The sequence below is a fragment of the Otolemur garnettii genome, unplaced genomic scaffold (genome assembly GCF_000181295.1).
Source record: "Otolemur garnettii isolate 467f Iridium unplaced genomic scaffold, OtoGar3 scaffold00023, whole genome shotgun sequence".
Classification (NCBI taxonomy): Eukaryota; Metazoa; Chordata; class Mammalia; order Primates; family Galagidae; genus Otolemur; species Otolemur garnettii.
The window spans coordinates 19,411,847-19,432,710 of NW_003852418.1; the positions used below are offsets into that span (position 1 = coordinate 19,411,847).

A 20,864-nucleotide genomic window follows, 5' to 3' on the forward strand; every position below is an offset into this window, starting at 1 on the left:
CCCACGGCCCTGGCACCCACCATCTTCTCTCTGTCTGACAGTTTCCCTGGGACCCCACCCCACTCACCCTTCCCCACACCACTCGCCCCGCCCACGGCCCTGGCACCCACCGTCTTCTCTGTCTGACAGTTTCCCTGCGACCCCATACCACTCGCCCCGCCCACGGCCCTGGCACCCACTATCTTCTCTGTCTGACAGTTTCCCTGCTCCGGGTATTTCTGATACCACGTGTGGTCTTTGTGGCTCCTTCACTTACCACTGTGACTTCAAGTTAACCCACGTCGCAGCCTTTCTGTGCTGCTTTCATGGTGGGAACGTCAGATGGTGCAACCATTGTGGCCAACAGTTTGGTGGCTTCTCAGAAAATTAAACATACACTTACCATGTGACCCAGCAGTTCCACTCCTGAGATTATAGCTAAAAGAATTGAAAACAGGCTTTGGGGAAACACACCTGCACACAGATGTCTGTGGCCACACTCTTCCCCGTAGCTAAAGTGTGCACAACCCAAATGGCCATTGGCAGGTGACGAGGCTGGGGACCTGCAGCCCGTCTGTGCAGTGAATGGGGGCCTTCACCATCATTGTCACTGTAATTTGCTCAACTCCCCCGACCTGTCAGAACTAACCTCAGATAACTAACTTCCTCCCAGGAAGTCTAACCCAAGAGTGGAGACCAGCCCTCTCCTGACAGGGACCCCGTCTTCATCTCCGCAATGCCTCTTCCATCCCAGCTCATGCACGGCTTCCTTCCCAAGTATTTGCCACCTGCCATGGACAAGGTCATTCCCCTGGGGAGGGACAGACAACTAAGTCAGGGATAAGAGCACCTGGGGTGGGGAATGTGCTGTGCACAGAATTTGGGCGCTATGTGGGTACTGGGGTGTCCCACCCTTGCTCAGGTGGATGAGGAAGAGATGTTTGCACCAGCAACTGAGTGAGGAGGAGGCAGCCTTTGCAAAGAGGGGGTGATAAGCTTTCCTCAAGGGGGTGATAATCCTGGGTCCATTGGTGGAGCTAAGCCAGGAGGGCAGGGGTCCCAGGGCTCCAGGGTCAGGCTGTGTTGGGCTTTCTTTCTTGGCCTGTGGACACAGGGTGAGGGGGGTCAGGGCATGACCTGGAGGTAGGGGCTCACACCAGTGTGGGAGCGGTGAGGGTGACCTGGGCAGGAGACACCCAGGGGTGGACACAGTGAGGTGGTCCCGTCCTAACTTCTGGTTCACTCAACTGTCCCTGCTACAGAGACCTCGAGGGCAAGGGCTGGGTCTCAGGCCTGGAGGAGAGGCTCAGGAAAATGGACCAACAGACCACGGTGTGCACGGGTCAGTGCAGTGTGCAGACTGAGTAGGCATTGGACAGAGCCAGCTGCACCTGCCAGGTCATTGCTGGGGACCGGAGTGACTCCTTAGTTCCCAGGGCGATGGGGAATCACAGGCTGGGCCTGAGGAGGCAGCTGCGTGTCTGCCTGGCAAGGGGCCCACTGGGGGACACGGAGCTCTCCATCCCCTAGTGGGTGATCCTTAAGGACGTCCAATCAGATGATGCCGCCCAGGGGGCCAGCTCCTAGAAAGACTGGCCTGTTTCCGGCTGTCACCTGCCCCTCAAAAACCTGTGCTGTGTGACTTGCTGGCTTGTTGGCTGTTTCCCTCTCACCGTGTCACTTCCATGACAATCATGAGAGAATCTAGGAAGAGTGGCCGGTGACATCCAAGACCTCAAAAGCACAGCCAGACAGTTCCAGACTTCCAAGCATGACAACCGAGGCTCTCAGAGGAACATTCCCAGTGGGGCAGAAAGACTCGTCAAATTCATGAAGGACGCAGCTTGGTAAATCTTCAGAAATGCTCTGTTCCGGCAGGAGTTTAAACTTCAGATGTGCCTGGACCAGTTCCCACAGGAGAGACTGTGGACTTAGCACAAGAGAATCCTGTGCTGATGTCTTTTTGATTCTCAGATACTTACCGTACCCTGGCAGGGCCCTCCTGGGCTCTGTTTTAGGCCCTATGGTGGCAGCTGTATGGGATATAGTTGGTCTCTGCTCTCATGGTCAAGCAGCCAAGATGGGCATAAAACTAATAAACATGTAAATCAAGAGTTAACAATAAACTGTGCTGAAGATGATGGTGAGAAATAACAGGAAACCTAACATATGGGTGTGAAGCATGGGACCTTAAGGGATGAGTAGGAGTTCACCACAGAAAAGCAGAGGCAATGGCATGGAAGGAGCCCTGTGGTGGGAAAGCACTTCCTGAGTAAGAAGAGGGACAGAGACCACCGGAGCATGGGGTGAGGAGAGACGTGGTGTTAGAGAAGGTTAAGAAAGGGAGGCCAGGACTCAGGTCCCACACGGGGTTCTGCATCTTATCCCAAATGCCACTGAGATGTCAAGCAGGTAAACCATGCAAGGCCCTGCTTTCCTGGGGGCCGGGGGGGCAGCAAACCAGGGTGGAAGCTGCAGAGCTGTGTGGGGACAGAGATGCTGGTTTGCAGCTCAGGGCTAAGTGAAGGTCAGACACAGGGTCTGAGGTCGTGTCTCCTTTCTTCCTGGGGCCATTCAGTAATACTTTTTCCCTGAAGACCTTTCCAAAGGCACCACTTAAGGCAGGAATTGTCAGACCCACAAACCAACTTCACTTGCCACCACTTTTTGGTAGACAATGTTTTATTGCCCCGTAGTCCCAGCCGTTGATTGTAGATCACCTGTGGCTGCTTTCGGGGCCTCCCCAGCAGCAGCAGAGAGTGTGCGGCTGGCAAAGCCACAGATATGTATTACCCTGCTCTTTACAGAAGACTTTGCCAGTTCCCGACCTAAGCAAAGTGAGCGAGGGACACATTTTCAAAACCGAAATCTATTGGCTCAGAGTCTTCCCAGCACTTAAAGCTGTTCAGTTCTTTTGAAAAGTTCTAAAGTACACAGATTTCTTTTTTTCTTTCTTTCTTTCTTTCCTTTTTTTTTTTTTTTTTTTTTGCATTTTTTGGCCAGGGCTGGGTTTGAACCCTCCACCTCTGGCATATGGGGCCGGTGCCCTACTCCTTTGAGCCACAGGTGCTGACTATAGTACACAGATTTCTTAAACTGATGTTTGTTTGTCTTTGAGCTTTCACTGACATTATAGAAGAACTTCACCTTGTGCTGTGGGATTAGAAAGTCAAAGTTAGAACTCAGTCTTTGGAAATGTTGGGCAATTTTATTTGTTTAAATTTATACTGTGGTGCTAACATCTCCTGACGTGTTACTTTATTTTTTGTCCTTTCTCTGAAATGCTAGTTTTTCCTCTATTCTGTTAAACATGAACTTTGGGAGGATGTCTCTAGAAGGTGCTTTAGGCCTTTGCGAGAGTACAGGTGGGCTTCACGCACAAGAATTCCTCCATGTTCTGCAAATGTAGAAACATCCTGCCAAGTCAAACATCAAAACAGGATGATGACGAGGAAGCTGGTTTTCCAGATTCCACCTTTCCCCTTTTCCATCATCTTCGTATGTGATCTCCTGCTGCCAGACACCATCTAGAATTTTCAGATTCGCTTTATTTCCATATTTGAGCTGATCTGCATTGGAGAGCTGGCCATATGTCTGCCAGGCGCCAGCGACCACTGGCAGAATTGCGAGGTTGGGACTGAACAGATGGGCTTTCTAGTTACATGTGCTGCTTCCTCCCTGATACATGTCAGGAAAAAAAGAAGCCACTTCAGTAACGCCTTGATTTTTCCACCAGTGTCGGAAGCATCCATGATGCCCATGTATCTAGTCTTCATTTCAGCATCATTGCCTCAGAGGCTGCTTCAGACGGCCTGAAGAAGTTTAGTGACTTGGGAAATTTTGAGGCCCAACTTCTGCTAATATGTTAGAGAATCCTTTTATCTATGGAATATAAATATTGGAGAGAAGACTTTTATATTCCCCAAATAAATTGTCATTACTACTGCTTAGGGGAAATACACTCAAACCGCTGGATGTTGAGTTTATTGCTTAAATGTTGACAGATTTCGTGGGTTATGGCAGTCTAGGCAGTAAGGTATAAATAGGGGTTGCCTGACCGATCTGTTTAGGAAAGGCTGGCTGGACAGCTGAATGGCATTGCTTCCTATGGGACTTCTCAGAGCCTTCACTACACTGATAAGGAGTGGGGCCCTTTAGGGGATGCTTTTACAGTAGACAGTATTTTCCTCATCATGTTCATCTACTGAGTGTCTCCCCATGCTAGGGTTCCATGGAATGTACTTTGGGAAGCACTGGTGTCATGCCCAGAGAGCAAACTTAGATCAGGAAGCCTAAGCCAGACCTGTCACTTGACCTTGAACGTGACCGTTCCTGCACCGAGCCTCTACTTCCTAAACTTAAAATGGAGCTGAAAACTAGTCTCTGCCTTGGGCCTCATCTGCCTGGAAGGAGCACTTGGAAGGGCGTGGTGGCCGCCACAGGGCACCCAAATGCCACCCTCCTAAGTCCCAGTGTTCCTTCAGTTCTCTCTGGAGCTCAGCCAGACTTTTGTCTTTTCTTCTCTGTGTTTCTTTGCTCCTCTATGAATCAGCAACAGAAAGAAAGGAGATGGCCTTTGAGTTAGTGGGGGCAGCCTGGAGGGATAGAGGCCAACATGAGGCCAGGACGCGGCTCAGGAATGTCAGAGGCCCCAGGAAGGCTCCCAGCCGTCGTTAGTAGCTGCTGGTCTGCCCTGGACTCTGCTTCCCTGGTTGTACCACACCATGCGATGAATCTCTTCCATCCATCCGCTGGTTCACTTGTGCATTCATTCAATCCATGTGCAGGCACCGCGTAGGGCACCAGGGAGGGAGAGAAGTCTAAGCCAGGAACAGTGATTTGCTTTAGACGAGGTCACTAAAAAGGGCAGTGGTTATTCTGGCAAAAAAGATGGTGGTCAGATCACAGGTTCTAATGGACAAGCCAGCGTAGCTGAAGGAGGAAGGCGGCCAGAGTTCCAGGAATCGAGCCATAGGCATTCGGAGTATCCCCTCGCTGGGTGGAAAGGCACTCACCCTGTCTGGTGTCCCTCCCTGCCCTCCACCCCACCCCAGGAACGGGCCCTTCCCTCACCGCCATGGCAGTGTGATGGTGGCACTTGTTGTGTGCCTCATTCTGTCCCAGACGGTGTGGCCCTCCTGTTTCTGCTGATCAGCACACCTCGAATGTCACCCTCTTCAGTCGCTGCTCACGAATTTTCCAGGGGTCAAGAAGGTCAAGCCAAGAATACTTGCCCATCTGGGAGACTTAAAATCTAATTTTAGAATATTGTTTTGAAGGTTCAGATCCATCCTGGTGATCACTTTATTAAAACACAGCGCTGCTTGGTCGATGCTGTCAGCCACGCACCTTGCATCCTGGCCATAGGCAGGGGTCTTCTGACCCATCATCATGACCCTGTTGCCTGTCGTGTACTAGTCAGCTCCTCCCTCCTTGTCCACTGTAGTGGCCTGGTCATCTGCTCTGCATCCTCTGACACTGGGGTAAAGAGAAGACTCTTGGAAATATGACCTGACTTCTCAGCCTCTCTGTCACTGGCAAGTATATGACCTCTGGGCCTCCGCTGTCCTCATCTGTAACACAGGCAATGAGATGGTTCTCTGCTGCGACCACAGTGGGAACGGAAGGAGCCTGGTACACAGCAGAAATGCCCAAAGTCACTGAGGGGGGACATTGGAGTTGGATGGGCAGGAACAGACTCCAGCATTCGGCAAGCCCTGCAGCTCAGGCTCAAGGTCAAGCAGGTGTTTACTTGCTGACCTCCTGGTGCCAGGACCCAGTAAAGATGCCGAGGACCCAGCCACAAACACAGCCGTTACCATTCCTGTAGTCACGAAGCTAGATTCGTTCTCCTGGGAAATGTGTATGACAGTTAGTAAGCAGTGAATCCCAGGACCTTGGTGAATGTCCAGCGCTAGGATGAAAGGTGTTACAAATAAAGGGACTGACCCTTCTCTAGGTGTGGAAATTAGCCTCCCAGCTCCTGAGGTCACCCAGCGTGTTGATTCTAGAACAATTTTTGCCTTGTAGGTCTGTAGGACCTGTAGCTGGGGCAGGTGTGTGGACTCAGGAGCAGGGGACAAGTTCACGGACTTCCCTGGGCCTGAGAGGGGGCCCGGAGATGGTGGGAGTTGTCCAAGAGTCTGGAGCCTGCCCCGTGAGCTGTGGGCACCCCGTGTAGACAGGACAGGGCTGCCTGCTCAGTACTTCATTTGGGGACCTTGGCGGCCTCCAACTGGAGATTGTGGGTCTCACTTCCTCACACAGATGCCAGGCGTGAGAAACATCTTTCATTAATTAACCACTAATGCCTGGAAGGTGGCAGAGGTGGCAGAGGCGTGGTGGAACTTGGTGCTGCTGTGTCTCTCAGAGGATAGCGGGATCTGCTAATGCGTTTGCACCTCCTAGAATCTCCCCTGTGTGAGAAGGTTGTTCCTAGCAGCTTCAGGGAGAGACACAGAGGGTTCTCCCTACCCGTCCCTTATCTCTTGGGACGCACACGTGCAAGTCACACTCACCCACCCTCACACAGATATCCGCCCGTCCAGGTGCATGCATGTAGTACGCGCCCTCGGGGATGCCCCTCTCCGTCCCCACGCCCCAGTGTTTGAGCGCAGCTGTGCTCAGAATGACCACACCCACCCCTTGCTCATGTAGCCCCCAGTGAGCACCTGTCCTCATACAGTCATGTCCTCTGTCCTCAGGTGTTTATAAGTAATTCCTGCACTGGAACCACATGATGCGTATTTTGAAAGCTCTGTTCTTGGGCAGGAAGCACAGCCCTTAGGAGCCCTCACGTGGCCTGATGTGAGCATCTCAGGGAGGAGGGAAGGGATGCTTCTTCCTAAATGGGTGCTGAGCAGCCGTGTGTCACCCTGGTCATGAGACCTTTGTTTCCCCTGATGACACCAGGGCCACTTGAGGAACTGCTCAGCTGAAGGCCTCTGCCCTGGGTGACACATTGGATATTTGGTAAATAAGTAAATCAGACCTTTTGAGCTAAGGACCCTCTAGTAACTCCTGCTTAATTTTTAATCAAGTTCAAGACCCTGGCAGTAGCCCCTTCCCACCTCCCCTGTCTACCCACGCCCTCAGCCCCACAAACTGCCTGCCCCTTGCTGGCCACTGCCCCGTTATGGGTCAGCTCCAGGCCTCTGTTCCAGTAGCCTCTGGGGGTCGCCCTCCTGAGCCCTCCCTGTTACCATGGATGGTACCCTTCCTTGTGGCTTCCTTGAGTAGGCACTGGGTTCTGTGGTTCCATTCTTCCTCGTGTCCATAAGGTGCTGGTTCAGGGTCCTCATTGAAGATGATGTGGATTCAAGATCATGTGCCCTGGGGTGCAGTTGTAACCAGCCAGCACTGCCCTCAGGGAGCTTTAACTGGGGATGGGGCTGAAGGACTGGAGATGGCTACGGACAGTGGACGGGAACATGTGCATGTGTGTGTAGAGAACAAGGGGTGCTATCTTATATGGGGTGAGCGAGAACTGTTTTCTGATTAATGGCTTTATTTATTGTTCATTTCCCATTGGTGGTTGTAGTCCCACAAAGGCAGACATTCTGTCCCTTTTGTTCTTCTTTGCACACCCTGTGCTGAGAGGATACCCGGTACCTGGGTGGTGTCAATGCAATGGTGAAATGAGAAATGATTGAGTGTTCTTAATGGGAGAAGGGAGTGCAGTTGTTCAGTGGTTGTTGGCTGTGCTGTGTGTCAGGGACAAGGTGGGAACCCTGGAACCTGCTCCAGACACTGGGGCAGAGTGGGAGTGATGGGAGGCAGCTGATTATATCAGTGATGGTGGCGATTGTGGTGACAGTGGTCATGGAGATGGTGGTGATGGTTGTGATGATGGTGGTGATGGTGGTTGTGGTGATGATGGTTGTGTTGGTGGTGGTGATGGTGGTGACGGTGACGGTGAACGTGGTGATAGTGGTACTGGTGGTGGTGATGATGGTGGTGGTGATGGTGGTGATCATGGTGGTGGTGATGTTGTTGGTGGTGATGGTGGTGATGATGATGTTAGTGGTGATCATGGTAGTGGTGATAGTGGTGATCATGGTGGTAGTGATGGTGGTGATGATGATGTCAGTGGTGATCATGGTGGTGGTGATGATGGTGGTGATGATAGTGGTGATCATGGTGGTGGTGATGGTGGTGATGATGATGGTGGTGGTATGATATTGGTGGTGATCATGGTGGTGATGATGGTGGTGATCATGGTGATGGTGGTGATCATGGTGATGGTGGTGATCATGGTGGTGGTGTGGTAGTGATGGTGGTGATGTTGTTGTTGGTGGTGATGGTGGTGGTGATGGTGATGATGGTGGTGGTGATGGTGGTGATGATGGTGATGATGGTGGTGGTGATGGTGATGATGGTGGTGGTGATGTTAGTGGTGGTCATGGTGGTGGTGATGGTGGTGATGATGTTAGTGGTGGTGGTGGTGATCATGGTGGTGATAATGATGGTGATGATGATGTTACACTGGTTTGCGTAGGCACAAGATCAATGTTAATGCCCCATAATGATGATGATCAAGGGGCAGCAGAGCAAGAGAACTGTACAGGTTTAGCAATTAATTTGCATTTTGTTCTAAATGAAAAAGGAAGCTCCAAGGGAGGAGAGTGAGCAGGAAAGGGCAGGATCAGATCCTATTTCTAAGGATCAGATCGTGGGGAGACACGTGAGTGGCCAGGGAGGTATCTGGGACAGGTGCTGGTGGCTAGACCAGGCTGTGGCAGTCAAGGTGGCAAACAGAGCTGGGCTCAGGTCTAATTTGTACTTTATGTGCTGCTCTTTTTTACTTTGGCTACTAGGGGGCTCAGGCCACACATGTGCCCTTCTCTGGAGCACACATGCTGTCTATTGAGAGTTCTCCTGGTGCTGTTGCCTGGTCCAGAGCCCCCTTCCTTCAGCATCCCTCCAGCTTTCCCTTCATCTTGCTTCTTTGTGTACATTTCTGGGGACACCGCCGATCCTCTGTGGAGGGAGGTGAGGTGTAAATACAGTGATGGTAGTGCCCCCATCTCTTATGGTCATCTCTGGAGAGCTTCATCTTTATCTTTAATGAGCCTGTGGTCTCGTGGAGATCTGTCCTTTGCTTTCCCTGTTATGCCAAGAAATCTTCAGGACGGCCAGCTTTCCCGGACCATGTGGACTATTGGTTCTGCTCCCATCTGGCGTCTGTAGGTGGAGGAGGAAAGGCGAGGATAAGAATACGGAATAAATTGCCTCTGGGAAGAAAGGACCCATCTGTATCCTGCACTCATGGACTGTGGCCTTAGGGAAATGATGGCCAATGGATATGTGGTCAGTGGCCTGCAGCTTCCGTGACTCATGGCAATTTCTAGGCTCCTACTGGATGCCAGGCGCTGACCGTTGGGACAATCTCAAGATCACAGCAGAGTATGTCATTGTCCTGCCTTCCCTGATGGTTGCCGAGCCACAGGGAGGAGTCTTCAAACAAGACAGCCCCGCACTCCTCTGAGGAGACTGACCCTCCACCTGGGGCCACTTTGTGGACTGTCTGTGGACACAGCACTCACACAGTTAGCGCTCAGTTCCTCTTGGCTGGGGAGGGAGGACAGCCACACGCCCTGACTGCCCTGGGTTGGCCCTGAGTTATTCTTTTTGTCTTGCTGTCCCATCCCGGTGTGCCCTTCATGACCGAGGACTGTGAGGGGGTCTCTGGTCAGCATGCTCAGTCCTGCCCACCCTGTGGCTGACCAGATGGCTAGCTGCTCCGGACCTCTGCTCATCTGTAAAGTAGATATAAAAAATAATGGTGTCAAGTGCATGGATTTACTGTGAGGATCATGTAAGGTGGTGGGTGCTTTGGGACAGTCCTGGCCTGCACAAGTAGTGACAACTCTCACTCTGTAATTGCTATTAATTACATAACACAATTTACTATAGTGAAAATGTCTACCCAGTGTCACCCACGCTGCCATGGTATGCTAATCAGACAATGTGATTGTGTGTGGATTGCAACATGCTATCTGTGTGTTGTGTCTCCGGAATATATGGCCACCCTATGGCCACAGGGGTGATCAGATGTAGAAATGAGGTGATAGGGGCTGAGGGGCTGCCCAGAGGCCCTGGGCTGGTAACAGCTGCAGCCTTGTAGACATCAGACCCGAGGGAAGCTCCAGGGGTAGGTGGGTGGGACGACTGGGATGCCCAGGGTGTTGCCCTGTGTCTGAAGGCCGCAGCACAGCCACACGTGGTAATGACCCCTTTGGAGCAGTGGTGGCACAGAGAGACCTCAAGTGGGAAACCGGCTCTCCACATCCTGCGTGGGCCTGAGGGGGCTGGCCTGGCCTTTGGACACTGGTAACCTCCTGCTACCCATGAGTTATCCGTTAACATCTCACTCTGGCCTTTCCCCAGCATGTCCAAGGCTCTCTGGGGATCTTGGGTGTGTGAACTCAGGGATCCCAGCCTCCTCTGCGCATGTGGCAGTGAGGTGACTTAGCCTACTGGGTGTGGGAATGACCCTGTGCTGGCCGTGGGAGGCTCAGGGATGGAGTGTACATATATGCGGGGCAGGGGGAGGGCCTGCAATCCTGATCAAGGTTGGGCTCCAGTGCCAGCAGCCAAGCTGGGGACACCACAGGTCTGTGACCTTCCACCTGTGTGACACTGAGAGGTAAAATTGTAAAAGCCCCGGAGGGACTCGGGTCTGTCACTGCTGGAAGAAGCATCCCTTCCCTGTCTCAGGAGGGGCCTGGGGCACCTTGGGCCTTCATCTGTGGTCCTGTCACAGTGATGGCTGAACCCTGGTCCATAGGGTGATCGTGGAACAGAGCTGCAGGGTGAGGATGGGAGTGACACTGCCCTTCTCCCTGTGGGTCTCCAACGTTACCACTGTTTTCCATTCTAACTGCTCTTCATTCTTACAAAGTAATAACCCTCCACAGGCCTGCAACATGGCCGGTGGAGAAGTACCTGTCCCCTCCCTCCCGGGACCTGACAGCCAGCCCTCCCCATTTCCGTAGGTCCACAGCCGTGCTCTCTGCACACCCCAGCATGGGCCGGGCACAGCCCCTTCACGCCTCGGGCGCATGTGGCTCATGACTTTGCACACTGTTGTGGGTTGTTTTGACCTAGCCTTTACCCCGGATCAGTCTCCTTTCAGAGCACACAGATCTGTTTTATTCTTTCCCACGTCTGCACACAGGTTGTTGAGAGGGTGGACAGTTGCTTGGCCAGTCTCCTACTGGCGGGCGTGTGGGTTGCTACCAGGCTCTCTTGACAAACAACACGCCCTGAGCCTCCTGGGATATCAGTCTTCATGCATACCAGAGTCTACACCCAGAGCCTGGCTCCCAGAGCCAGGGGGGCTGCTCCCCTTTGTGTGTTCATGGACTGGCTTATTTGGCAGCCCTGCATGGCCTGTGTAAGACAAGGGACTGAGCCTGTCAGGGACAGGAGGAATGTGCTGACTTCCCAGAGTACGGAGCATTTAGCTGAGGAGCTGAGATTTATGAGGCAAAGAAGCAGCTGGAAGGGGAACAAGCATGGGTGGGATCAAAGCATGAGCCAAGGTCCTGGGGCAGGGATTAGAGAAGCCCTCAGATCTCCATCATGGAAGCCCAGAAGGAGCATTGTGGGCGACTTCCAGTAGACTGCGGGAGGGAGGGGGCTCCATGGGAGGTGAGTGGAGCACTCAGACCCCTGAGTGCATGGCCCCTGAGGGTGCACCCTGGTCAGAGGGAGCCCCCAAGGGTTTCCATTGCTCTAATAGCCCTCTTGGGCCCGAGGCTGTGAGGAATCACCGTGGCTCTTCAGGAGTCTCACAAGCTTGATGGTCACATGATGACCTTTGTTTTGGTCTTGACTTTGGTCTTCCAGATGAGATGGACCAAACTCCCCCAGTGCGTTCCGAGTATCTGGTCTCAGGGATTCGAACTCCCCCTGTGAGGAGGAACAGCAAACTGGCCACCCTGGGCAGGATCTTCAAACCCTGGAAATGGAGGAAAAAGAAAAACGAAAAACTGAAGCAGACCACGTCAGGTAAGCCACTGGTGACAGCAGACAGCAGGCAGCAGGCTCTGCCCAGGAACTGGTGTCATTGTCACGGCATCACAGTGCTGTGGCCTCTGCTGGTCTGTGTCATTCCAGCCTCACATGGGGGAGGCAGAATGCACTCTGTAGCCCTTTCTGGCCACCCTTCTGCATTGGCCACTATAAGTCCCACCTGGCCTTTCTAGGCCCTGGCATCCATGTGGGACCCAGGGCCCAGACTCCAAAAGGCCCAGACTTTATTAAAGGCACAGACCACAATTTAGAACAGGGCTGGGGCCAAGACACAGGCTTTGGAGCAGATTCATTTGCTAACCTGACCACACCAGGTAACCAGCAGCGGGCCCACCAAGCCTCCCTGCCATACCTGGAGTCTCACTCTGAGCATGCAAGGGCCCTGGTCTCATCTCACAGGTTCCAGCTGAGTTGGTTGTCTTGGGACCTGGATCTTGCCTCCTACTGTGTGCTGGGCACTGTGTCAGCCACAGGAGATATAGCTATGAGCAAACAGTCACAGTCTCTGCCTGAGGCCGGCACATCTGGGGAGGACTGGGGACAAGGCCTACAAATGGCAAGTGGGATAAATTGGAACCAGAGGGCGCTGGGCAGGGGTCATCTGGGTCTGGTCCTGGACCACTGTTTCCAAGAGCCCCATGGTGGCCTTGACACCTGAGGCCTTTGCTCACTGGCAGGCAGAGCCAGCCTGCTGCCCGCTCCCATAATCTACCTTGGTGCCCTTGTCCCCACACCCTCCCACACAAGGACCCAGAAGCACCCCCACCCCCAACTTCAGTTGTGTCCTCACTCCTCACCTGTCCCAGCTCTGTGGGAAGTTGGGTGGACTGGATGGGGGGTACCGCTGTCCCTGCCTCCTCAGAACTGTGACCATGAGTCTGAGCCTCAGACGGGCTCACACTGCCAGGCCACACTCTGCCAGGACACGTTCTCCATCCTGCACATCTCAGGGATGGGAAATATGCTCAGAGAGGGGGAGTCACCCACCTGAGGTCACACAGCCAGCCGGCGGAAGCCTGGGCCTGGGACCCGGCCAGTGGACTTGGCCCTGGCCCGACCCCCTGGGCTCTGTGATCAGCAGCAACTTGAGGCACAAACCTTGAAGAAGACGGTATCTCATCCACACCTAGTAGCCGACCCTGAAAACAATTAGCAAGGAGCTGCTCCTGTGGAGTTAGCCTTGGGCCTTGGGGACCAGCCCCGGTAAGTGGCTTCCCCCAGCAGCAGGTCCTCAATTCATACTTTTTTCATCCTTTACAAAAGTATTTTCTTTAACCATTCAAGGAGTGGATTGACAAATTCTCCGTGTCAAAGCAAAAACAAAACAATTATCATTAATCAGCAAATCTTGTGCAGCTCTTATGTGCCCGCCCTGAGGGCACAGGAGGTTCCGGGCCTGGCCCACCCCCAAGCTTTCCACATGGGGAGCTGGGTGACACAGTGAGCAGGTGACTAAACTTGTGAGTCAGCCACGGACTCCAGTGGGGGCTGCAGAGAGTCCAAGCAGGCCCTGGGGAGGAGGGAGGCAGGGCTGGGTGTTGCTTTGGGTTGGGTGGTCTGGGGAGACACAGGTGAGGCAGCCACATGGAGCCCAGATGTAATTGGAAAGTCAGGGAAAGCGTCACCGCAGTGGGAACAGCTCTTGCAGAGACAAAGCTATGCATCTGTGAAGGCTCAGGGGGCTGGAGCGGGAGACCTCTGTGACTGTGGGTGGCACTCTTCAGGCTCACAGTCCCCAGCTATGGAACTGGAAGGTCCAGCTTTGTCCTCTGAGGACTCTGGACCCTCGCTGCCCTCCATGCTGTGCCTTGAAAGTTCACCAGGATGCTTTGGGGACCATAAGGTCACAGAGGGTCTTGAGGTTAACACCTGCACTGTCCCCACCTTCAGCTCCCTCACTCAGCCCTCTGGAAATCTGGGGAGCAGCCCTGCATTGTGTTACTTTCCCCTGGAAGTGTGGGTGTTACAGATGGGAGCATTTCAAACCCCTGATTTCACAGGCCTTGTCGGCCAGGACAAGGTAGAGAGAGAACACGGAGCAGCAGTGGTGGGGTTGGCGGGGACCAGGGACACGCGGCAGACAGTTCCTGGAGGCTTCAGAGTTGGGGGAAGTGGCCTCTTGGTAGCTGCCTTGGCAGGGGCTGGTTCCAGCTCATCCGCTGACCAGCTGCCCTGCCTGTAGAGGACTGACACCCTGGCCCCTGAAAGGGGACAGTAAACCCCTGTGGCCGAATTTCTGGGTTACTGGGAGGACCTGGAGTCAGTGCAGGCAGAGTCCCACATCTGTGTCTGCCCCCGCCCCGCACTCAGGGCCCACTCAGTTCCTCAGAGCTTCACCCTGTTCTCTTGCCTTGTTCCATTGGCTGGGCCAGAAACTCCTTCCTGACACCTCCCAAAGGCAACGTTCAATTTGTACGTTTTATCCACAGTTCTGGCACCTGAAAATTGGTTTGGAAATTGGGATTACAGAAAGGAAATTACACTCTCTTTGCCCAAAAGCGCCTTCACCCTGCTATGTTTGGGTTTCCTATTGATCCTCAGCTCTAGGGTAAACCTCTTCAGGGCAGCTGTCCTGGAGGTCCGGGACGGGCTGGGTCCCCCAGACAAACCCCTGCCCGGGCACCTTCCCGTTGTGATTTATCCTCTCACCATTTGTGGAGCTTGTCCTCTGTCCTCCCCAGATGTACTGGCCTCGGGCAGAGGCCCTGCCCATCTTGCTCACAGTTGTATCCCTGTGGCTGACACAGTGCCTGGCACACAGTAGCTGCTCAATGAATGTGTGGCCAGATTCCATCGATTGGCTACCCCATTGTCATGGCCTGCTCCCAGTCACCACACACCACGAAGGTGGGGGCTGCATTGGTTTTATTCCCTGGTGGCTCCCCAGTACCCAGCACATAGTAGGTGTTCAGCAAACACTTGAGAATCAGGGAAATAATTCCATCCACTGCCTGCTTGTCATCTGCCTCCTCTGCTAGACATGGACCCCCCCACAGATGACCTGGCTTGGGACACAGAGTTTGCACATGCAGAGAACTAGTGGGCCCCTGGTGACCCAGCCTTGATAGCAGGCATCTTGTCTGAATCTTTCAAAGAAAGAGTACAGGTGATTTCGTAGTCTCATATTTGAAAATTAGGGCTCACCTGGAGGCAGCTAGTTTTCTGGACAGTTGGAGAAAAGGAGGTGCTTGTGAGGCCAGAGGTCTCCCCAGGAGGAAAGTGAGAAGTGGGGAGGGCGAGGGGCTGAGCGGCCAGAGTGCTTTGTTCTGGGATGGGGAGGCAGGAGGGGCTATTCTGTGGGAGGAATTGACAAGATTTGCCAAATTGGGGCTGGTGGAAGGGGTGTGGGGAGCGGCCTCCTCCCTCCTTGTTCATCTGGTGGACTCTTTGAAATCTGTTAACTGGTGGTTTATTAGAAGAAGCTCCAGTGGGAGAGTCTCACGAAAGACTCCGGGCTGTGAACAGGTCCTGGTCGTGGTCAGGGCGCATTTAGCAAAGGCTGACCCAGACCACAGAATAGCACCCGAGGGTGCTGGGGCAGGGAGAGGCTGAGTTTCTTGGCTGATAAGTGAAGGAGCATTTGGCACACGGTGGAAAGGTGCTGTTCAGATAAACCTCAGCAGTGACAGCCTTGAGAAATCCACGATGCTCCCATCGCTGTGCTGTCCACACGTTGCTGGGAAGATGGCTTAGTGAGAAACTTTGGAATTGCTGGGCAGATTTTGCCCTCCCGCTCCCAGTGCACCAGGCCCCTCACCCTGGGTCACCTGCCACCCCACTTCTGTGGTTGTTTCACCAAAGTTGTTTCACTGACTGTGGCCTGGACAGGGGCCCAGCTGTATCTTGACTGGGACTCACCCTGCTGTTTGTGTTGCAGCGCTGGAGAAGAAGATGGCCGGCAGGCAGGGCCGCGAGGAGCTCATCAAGAAGGGGCTGCTGGAGATGATGGAGCAAGGTCAGTGCCACCTGCCCCGGCACGCGTGCAGGGCCCAGTGTCTCATGGGAGCCCAAGACGCCCCTCTGAGACAGGTGGGATCAGAGCGATCCACTGTCTAGATGTGGCAGCTGAACCCAAATGAGGACCACAAGCTGGCCTGCAAGGGCGCTCACCACCCAGGGATGGGGACCCCAAGAAGGTGGGTGGGGAGAGAGGGCCTAGGTCCAGGGACGCCTCCCATCCTCCCTGCCCCATAAGCCAGCTGGGGAGGCAGATGCTTGTCGGGCTGCCATGGGAGCCCAAGGCCACCCCAGACTGAATGGAGCAGGGGTCTGCAGTGAACCAGGTGTCTCTGGAGGGAGACTGAAGGCAGCAGGCCTTGCCTCCGAGGGAGCCCTCTCGTCACTGTCTACTTTCCTGCTGCGTCACCCCTGTGCTGTGTCACCTATTAGAAGTGTGCAGTAATAATATAATACACAGGCACCTGGGGGTACACCTGCTGCATGCTTGCTTACAAAGTGCCTTTTCTTCTGGGGCAAAGACCGTAATTCCTCCTGGTGCAGGGCTCCCCGACACTCAGGTGGGCTAGGTGGAATTATTGGCCACAGGTGGTACAGCTGCCCCTGCCCAGCTCAGGACAAGTCCAGGATCCCTGCCCAGAAGAGGAGAGTGAGGACCACGCTCAGGAGGGGACGCAATGTGCCCCCTTCCAGGATGGGGCGATGGGTTTCCCTGAGTTTGGGAGAGGAAGTTGGCTGAGCCACCTGCTTCTGCTGCCCACAGTGTGGGGACGATTCTGCAGCCAGGGGTGCCCCCATGTGGTAGCTGCCTGCACTGTGGCCTTCAGGTGGGACAGGTCCTGAGAGGCTGCCGGGAGGGAGGGTCACAGAGAAGGGATAGAGAGGGGATCACAGTGAGAGTGTCTGTCTAGCCATGGGACCTCCAGAGCTGCCTGGGGTCCTTAACAGCCCCAAACTTACATTTGAACCTCCCTGGCCAGGACAGCTGCCAGGAGTGGCCTCTCCCCTGTACATGCACAAGGATGTCACCACCATGGCATTTGCCTATGACACAGTCACCCTGGCAGGGTGTGGCCTCTGGACACAGGGAGATGGGCTGTGTCTGCATCACCAACTGTGCCCCAGCTTGTGATTTTGTGAAGGAGACTGTGGACAGGTGTGGCACAGGCATCCAGCCACCCTCATGCTGGTTGCAGGACCCAGAAAGCCCCTGTCTGGCCATGTGACAAGGGGAGATGGGAGGGAGGTGACCCCATGTCATCTTCACTGCTCCATCCACCTTCTTCAAACCTCATAACTAAGAGGGGTCAGACCAACGCCTGTGGCATGAGCAGTCCCCTCCCCTGCCCCTCCCTGGTCCCCAGCCCAAAGGCAATGAGTGAGAGGGGCCTGTGTCCCTGTGGAGATGCCGTCTGTGTTCCCAAATCACTTGCCTTCACCCCCCTGTGTCTTCCTGTACTAGTTGACTTGGCATTTTCTTAAATAACTTAAGGAACTTCATACCCCAACACTGGATCTAAAAGAAGAGAGTCACTGCCCCTGTGCTGTGCTCTGGACCTAGGCACGCTTTCCTCCGGGAGTCGGACAGGGACGAATCAGGCCTGCCTGGTTTCCGCGTGGTGGGAATGCGGGGGGACGTGTGTGTGTGCTCACGCATGTGCACATATGTGCGCCCACGTGTGCTCACAGGGTGCATGTATGCGCTCTCCCCCGCACGTGTGCACATTCATGTGCGTGTCTGGCATGTCTCCTCTCCCTCGGCTGCTCACTGGCAGCTGACCGAGGGCCGGAGGGAGGCCACGCACAGCGAGAGGCTCAGCCACAGCCCCACCGCTGCCCCGCCCCCACCAGCGTTTCTTAGCAACGCCCTGCCACCAGTGCTATTTTGGGAACTGCAACTTTTCATTGAGCATGATTATGAGCCGGCGCTCTGAGCACAGCCCAGAAAAGTCCTGCACAGGCTGCAGAGCTGCGGGCGCAGGTGGAGGGGCTCTGGGACAGCAGGTGGGCACAGAGCGATTCCTGACTCTGGCTGGAGGCTGGAGACCTCTGGGCCTTCTAGGTTTACTGCTGTTACTGTTACTATTTTTGCAATGATAGTGACGAAGATGTCGTCATTATTACACTAAAAGCAGTGATAGTTATGGCAGCAAAGCACCTGTGCATCCTCTGATCTGCTATCCACCCAGTAAGCGGTGGGCGGCAGCCCCACCTAGTGCCCCGAGTAGGCATGACTGTGGCAGAGCCCTCTTGCTGCCCGGCTGGCTCTCACATTCCCTCTGTGTCCCCAGGGGGCAGGTAAGGTGGCAGTAGAGTTTGTCATAGCTGTGTGAGAGGCACAAGTAAACCAGTCATAAGTCAGGGGCTGAGAAACTTTAGTTTCGGGCTTTGTAACATCTAATTTTGGTTGAGTTCTCTTGGCTCATGTCAGGGTCTGGTGAGCAGGTACTGCCAAGGTAGCCTTTGGCCCAGGCTGTCTTTCTGTGACCTTTGAGCTGAGAGTGCTGGGAATTGAAAGAGATGCTGCAGCACAGGGGATGCAGTATGTCCCCACAGCATCTTAGTGTTGGCCAGGGCTGCTGACGTGGCTGTAGAAAGGAGGACTTTGTAGCTCCACATCCCCAGACTCTCTCCCGAGGGGACAGGAGTGCAGGAGGGGGAATGTGTTGGCAGCGGTGAAAGCTCTAGCCCTCCTAGGGGCACGGAGAAGGTGGGCCAGGCATGGCTGACGTGCAGATGGGGGGTGCTGGCTTCATGCCGGACACGTTCCATACATGAACTCATTTAATTCTCACAATTCCATGAAGCGAGTAGCAACTGTGTCCCCATTTTATAGATGAGGACATTGAGGCCCTGAGAAGCTTACTGTTTAGGCACTAAAAACCGTGTCTGTAGGGCATGGAATACGTGGGCAGGGTGACCATGTCCTTTCTGTCTGAGCAGGACACTATGGCAGTGAGAGGGATACGGAAGGGGTGGAACAATAGGCAGGTGTTGGGACTGATCCTCCAAAGCAGGACCCTGACTCTGAAATAAATCTCTCTGGGAGAGAGCAGGCTAGCGTCCCCACGCTGCACTGTGGCCACATCAGCATGTTGGTCCCGCTGCTACCCTGCATTGTGGCGCCTGCCTCCAGGAGCCCACTTCAGGGACCGAGGGACTATGTGGGGACTCTATGCATTGGTCTGTGACATGTGTCCAGAAGTTGTGGCTGTGGTTGGCTGGCTGAGGCCCTGCAGCTCGGTGCCTGGACGGTTCTTTTGCTCCCCGAGTGCGGAGCTCCCATCATTAAGGTCCAGCCCTGGGGACACTCAACCAAGGGCCAGGCCCCTGGAGACTGCAGAAGCGCCAAGAGAGGGAAAACCCCAGGTTCTTCCTTCCTGCAGCCCTCCTGGCCCTGGGCACTCCCTGCTCTGTGCCCCCATTCCTGGGCTCCAGATGCCACTTGTGGTCGTCTGTATGGCCTCCTCAGATCGTGAGCTACCTGAGTTCAGGATTTTGGTCATCTTAGATATTGGCCATCTGCTTCTGTTTAGGAAAAGGTGGCTGCCTGCCTGGGCCGGTGGGGGGTGTGGTGACAGATAGAATGTCCAAAGTCTCAGCTCCGTTTGTGTCCTACTAACCTCCACCTCGCCAGGGCAATGGTAAACCTTAGCTTAGTGGGTGACTCAGGGCCTCCTGGTGGTATCTGTAGCCATAGTAATGCCACCTAAGGAACAGCCTGGGCACCTCAGGGGTGTGACCACTTGTTCCCACCTGATCTGCCAGCAGGCCACTCAGACATGTCCTCAGGGTGCAGCCAAGGGGCACAGGTGGGAGTGATTAGTGCCAGCACTTTTGAAGCTGATGGTGGGTCAAACCCACTGATGTCCACCTGGGCAAAGAAAACCACCAGATAGGGTCAGAGTGGGACACCCCCAGAGGCACGTGGCAAAGGGTGTGGATGAGGGTGGGGTGCTGTCCAGCCTCCTGCAGGTGTGGAGGAAATGGTCCAGCAGAGAGGGTAGTGCAGGGGCGCCATCCGGGACCCAGTGGACACACTTCCCAGGAAGGCACTTTGGCAAGGGCAGCACAGGCCAGGCTGACACTGATTTCCTTGCAGATGCCGAGAGCAAAACACGCAGCCCCGATGGAGGCCCCGGACCTGCGCAGAGTGAGCCTGCCACGCCCACGCAGGAGGCTCTTGCTGCGGGAGACGCCCAGCCCGGGAGTCCCTTGGCTGCTGGCACAGACCAGGCCACCCTGGATGAGCCGCTGTCCTCAGCTGCCCATTTGGACGATGCAGGTACTGAAAAGAGTCTGTGCAGTATGGGGCTCATCCTGGGATGGCTGTCCACATGGGCAGCAGCTCAGGTCCCCAGCTGGGGCTCAGCGGGAGCTCTCGTGGACCTTGCTCTCAGGCAGCTATGCTGCAGGCCCCTGCTCCAAACCCTGCCATGCTGAGCCGCAGGGCCCAGCTACACGTTCTTCACCATCTCCTCCCAAGTCTGGCATGGCCAGTGGCTGATGGTGCTTAAAGATACTCATCTCCCGGGCCCACCTTCCTCCCAGGACCTCTTTGCCCTTTCACTGGGAACTTCTGGGCAGCAAAGTGCTCCCAGACGGTAAGCACCCAGGACGTGGGGTTCAGGGACCTTCCCAGTGGCCTAAATCAGCTGCTGAGTGGTGGTGATGGCTCCTTGTACTGCCCAGTCAGCTCTGCTTGTCTCAGCCCCATCTTCTCCCTGTGAAATGGGAAAGTGAGGCCCCTCCATAGGCGTGGCTAGAGGGTGGGAAGAGCCGCACTGCCGTGTAGGGTCAGGACATGGTGGGGAGACCCGCACTGCCGTGTGGGGTGAGGACTGGGTGGGGAGACCTGCACTGCCGTGTGGGGTGAGGACTGGGTGGGG

At 54.7% G+C, this 20,864-nt stretch overlaps 1 protein-coding gene across 3 annotated transcripts in view; it reads left to right on the forward strand.

The window, feature by feature from the left end:
• Window positions 1-20,864, forward strand: part of PHACTR3 (phosphatase and actin regulator 3) — a 196,825-nt gene that overhangs the window by 96,198 nt on the left and 79,763 nt on the right. For 2 of the 3 annotated variants that reach the window (XM_003787748.1, XM_012803840.1), the window contains 3 exons: window positions 11,833-11,994; window positions 15,896-15,973; window positions 20,078-20,260. In XM_003787748.1, the coding sequence (XP_003787796.1) occupies window positions 11,833-11,994; window positions 15,896-15,973; window positions 20,078-20,260 (423 nt within the window). Of the gene's footprint in view, window positions 1-7,248; window positions 7,260-11,832; window positions 11,995-15,895; window positions 15,974-20,077; window positions 20,261-20,864 lie in introns of those variants that run through there. The other variant, XM_012803839.1, reaches the window with a different exon arrangement.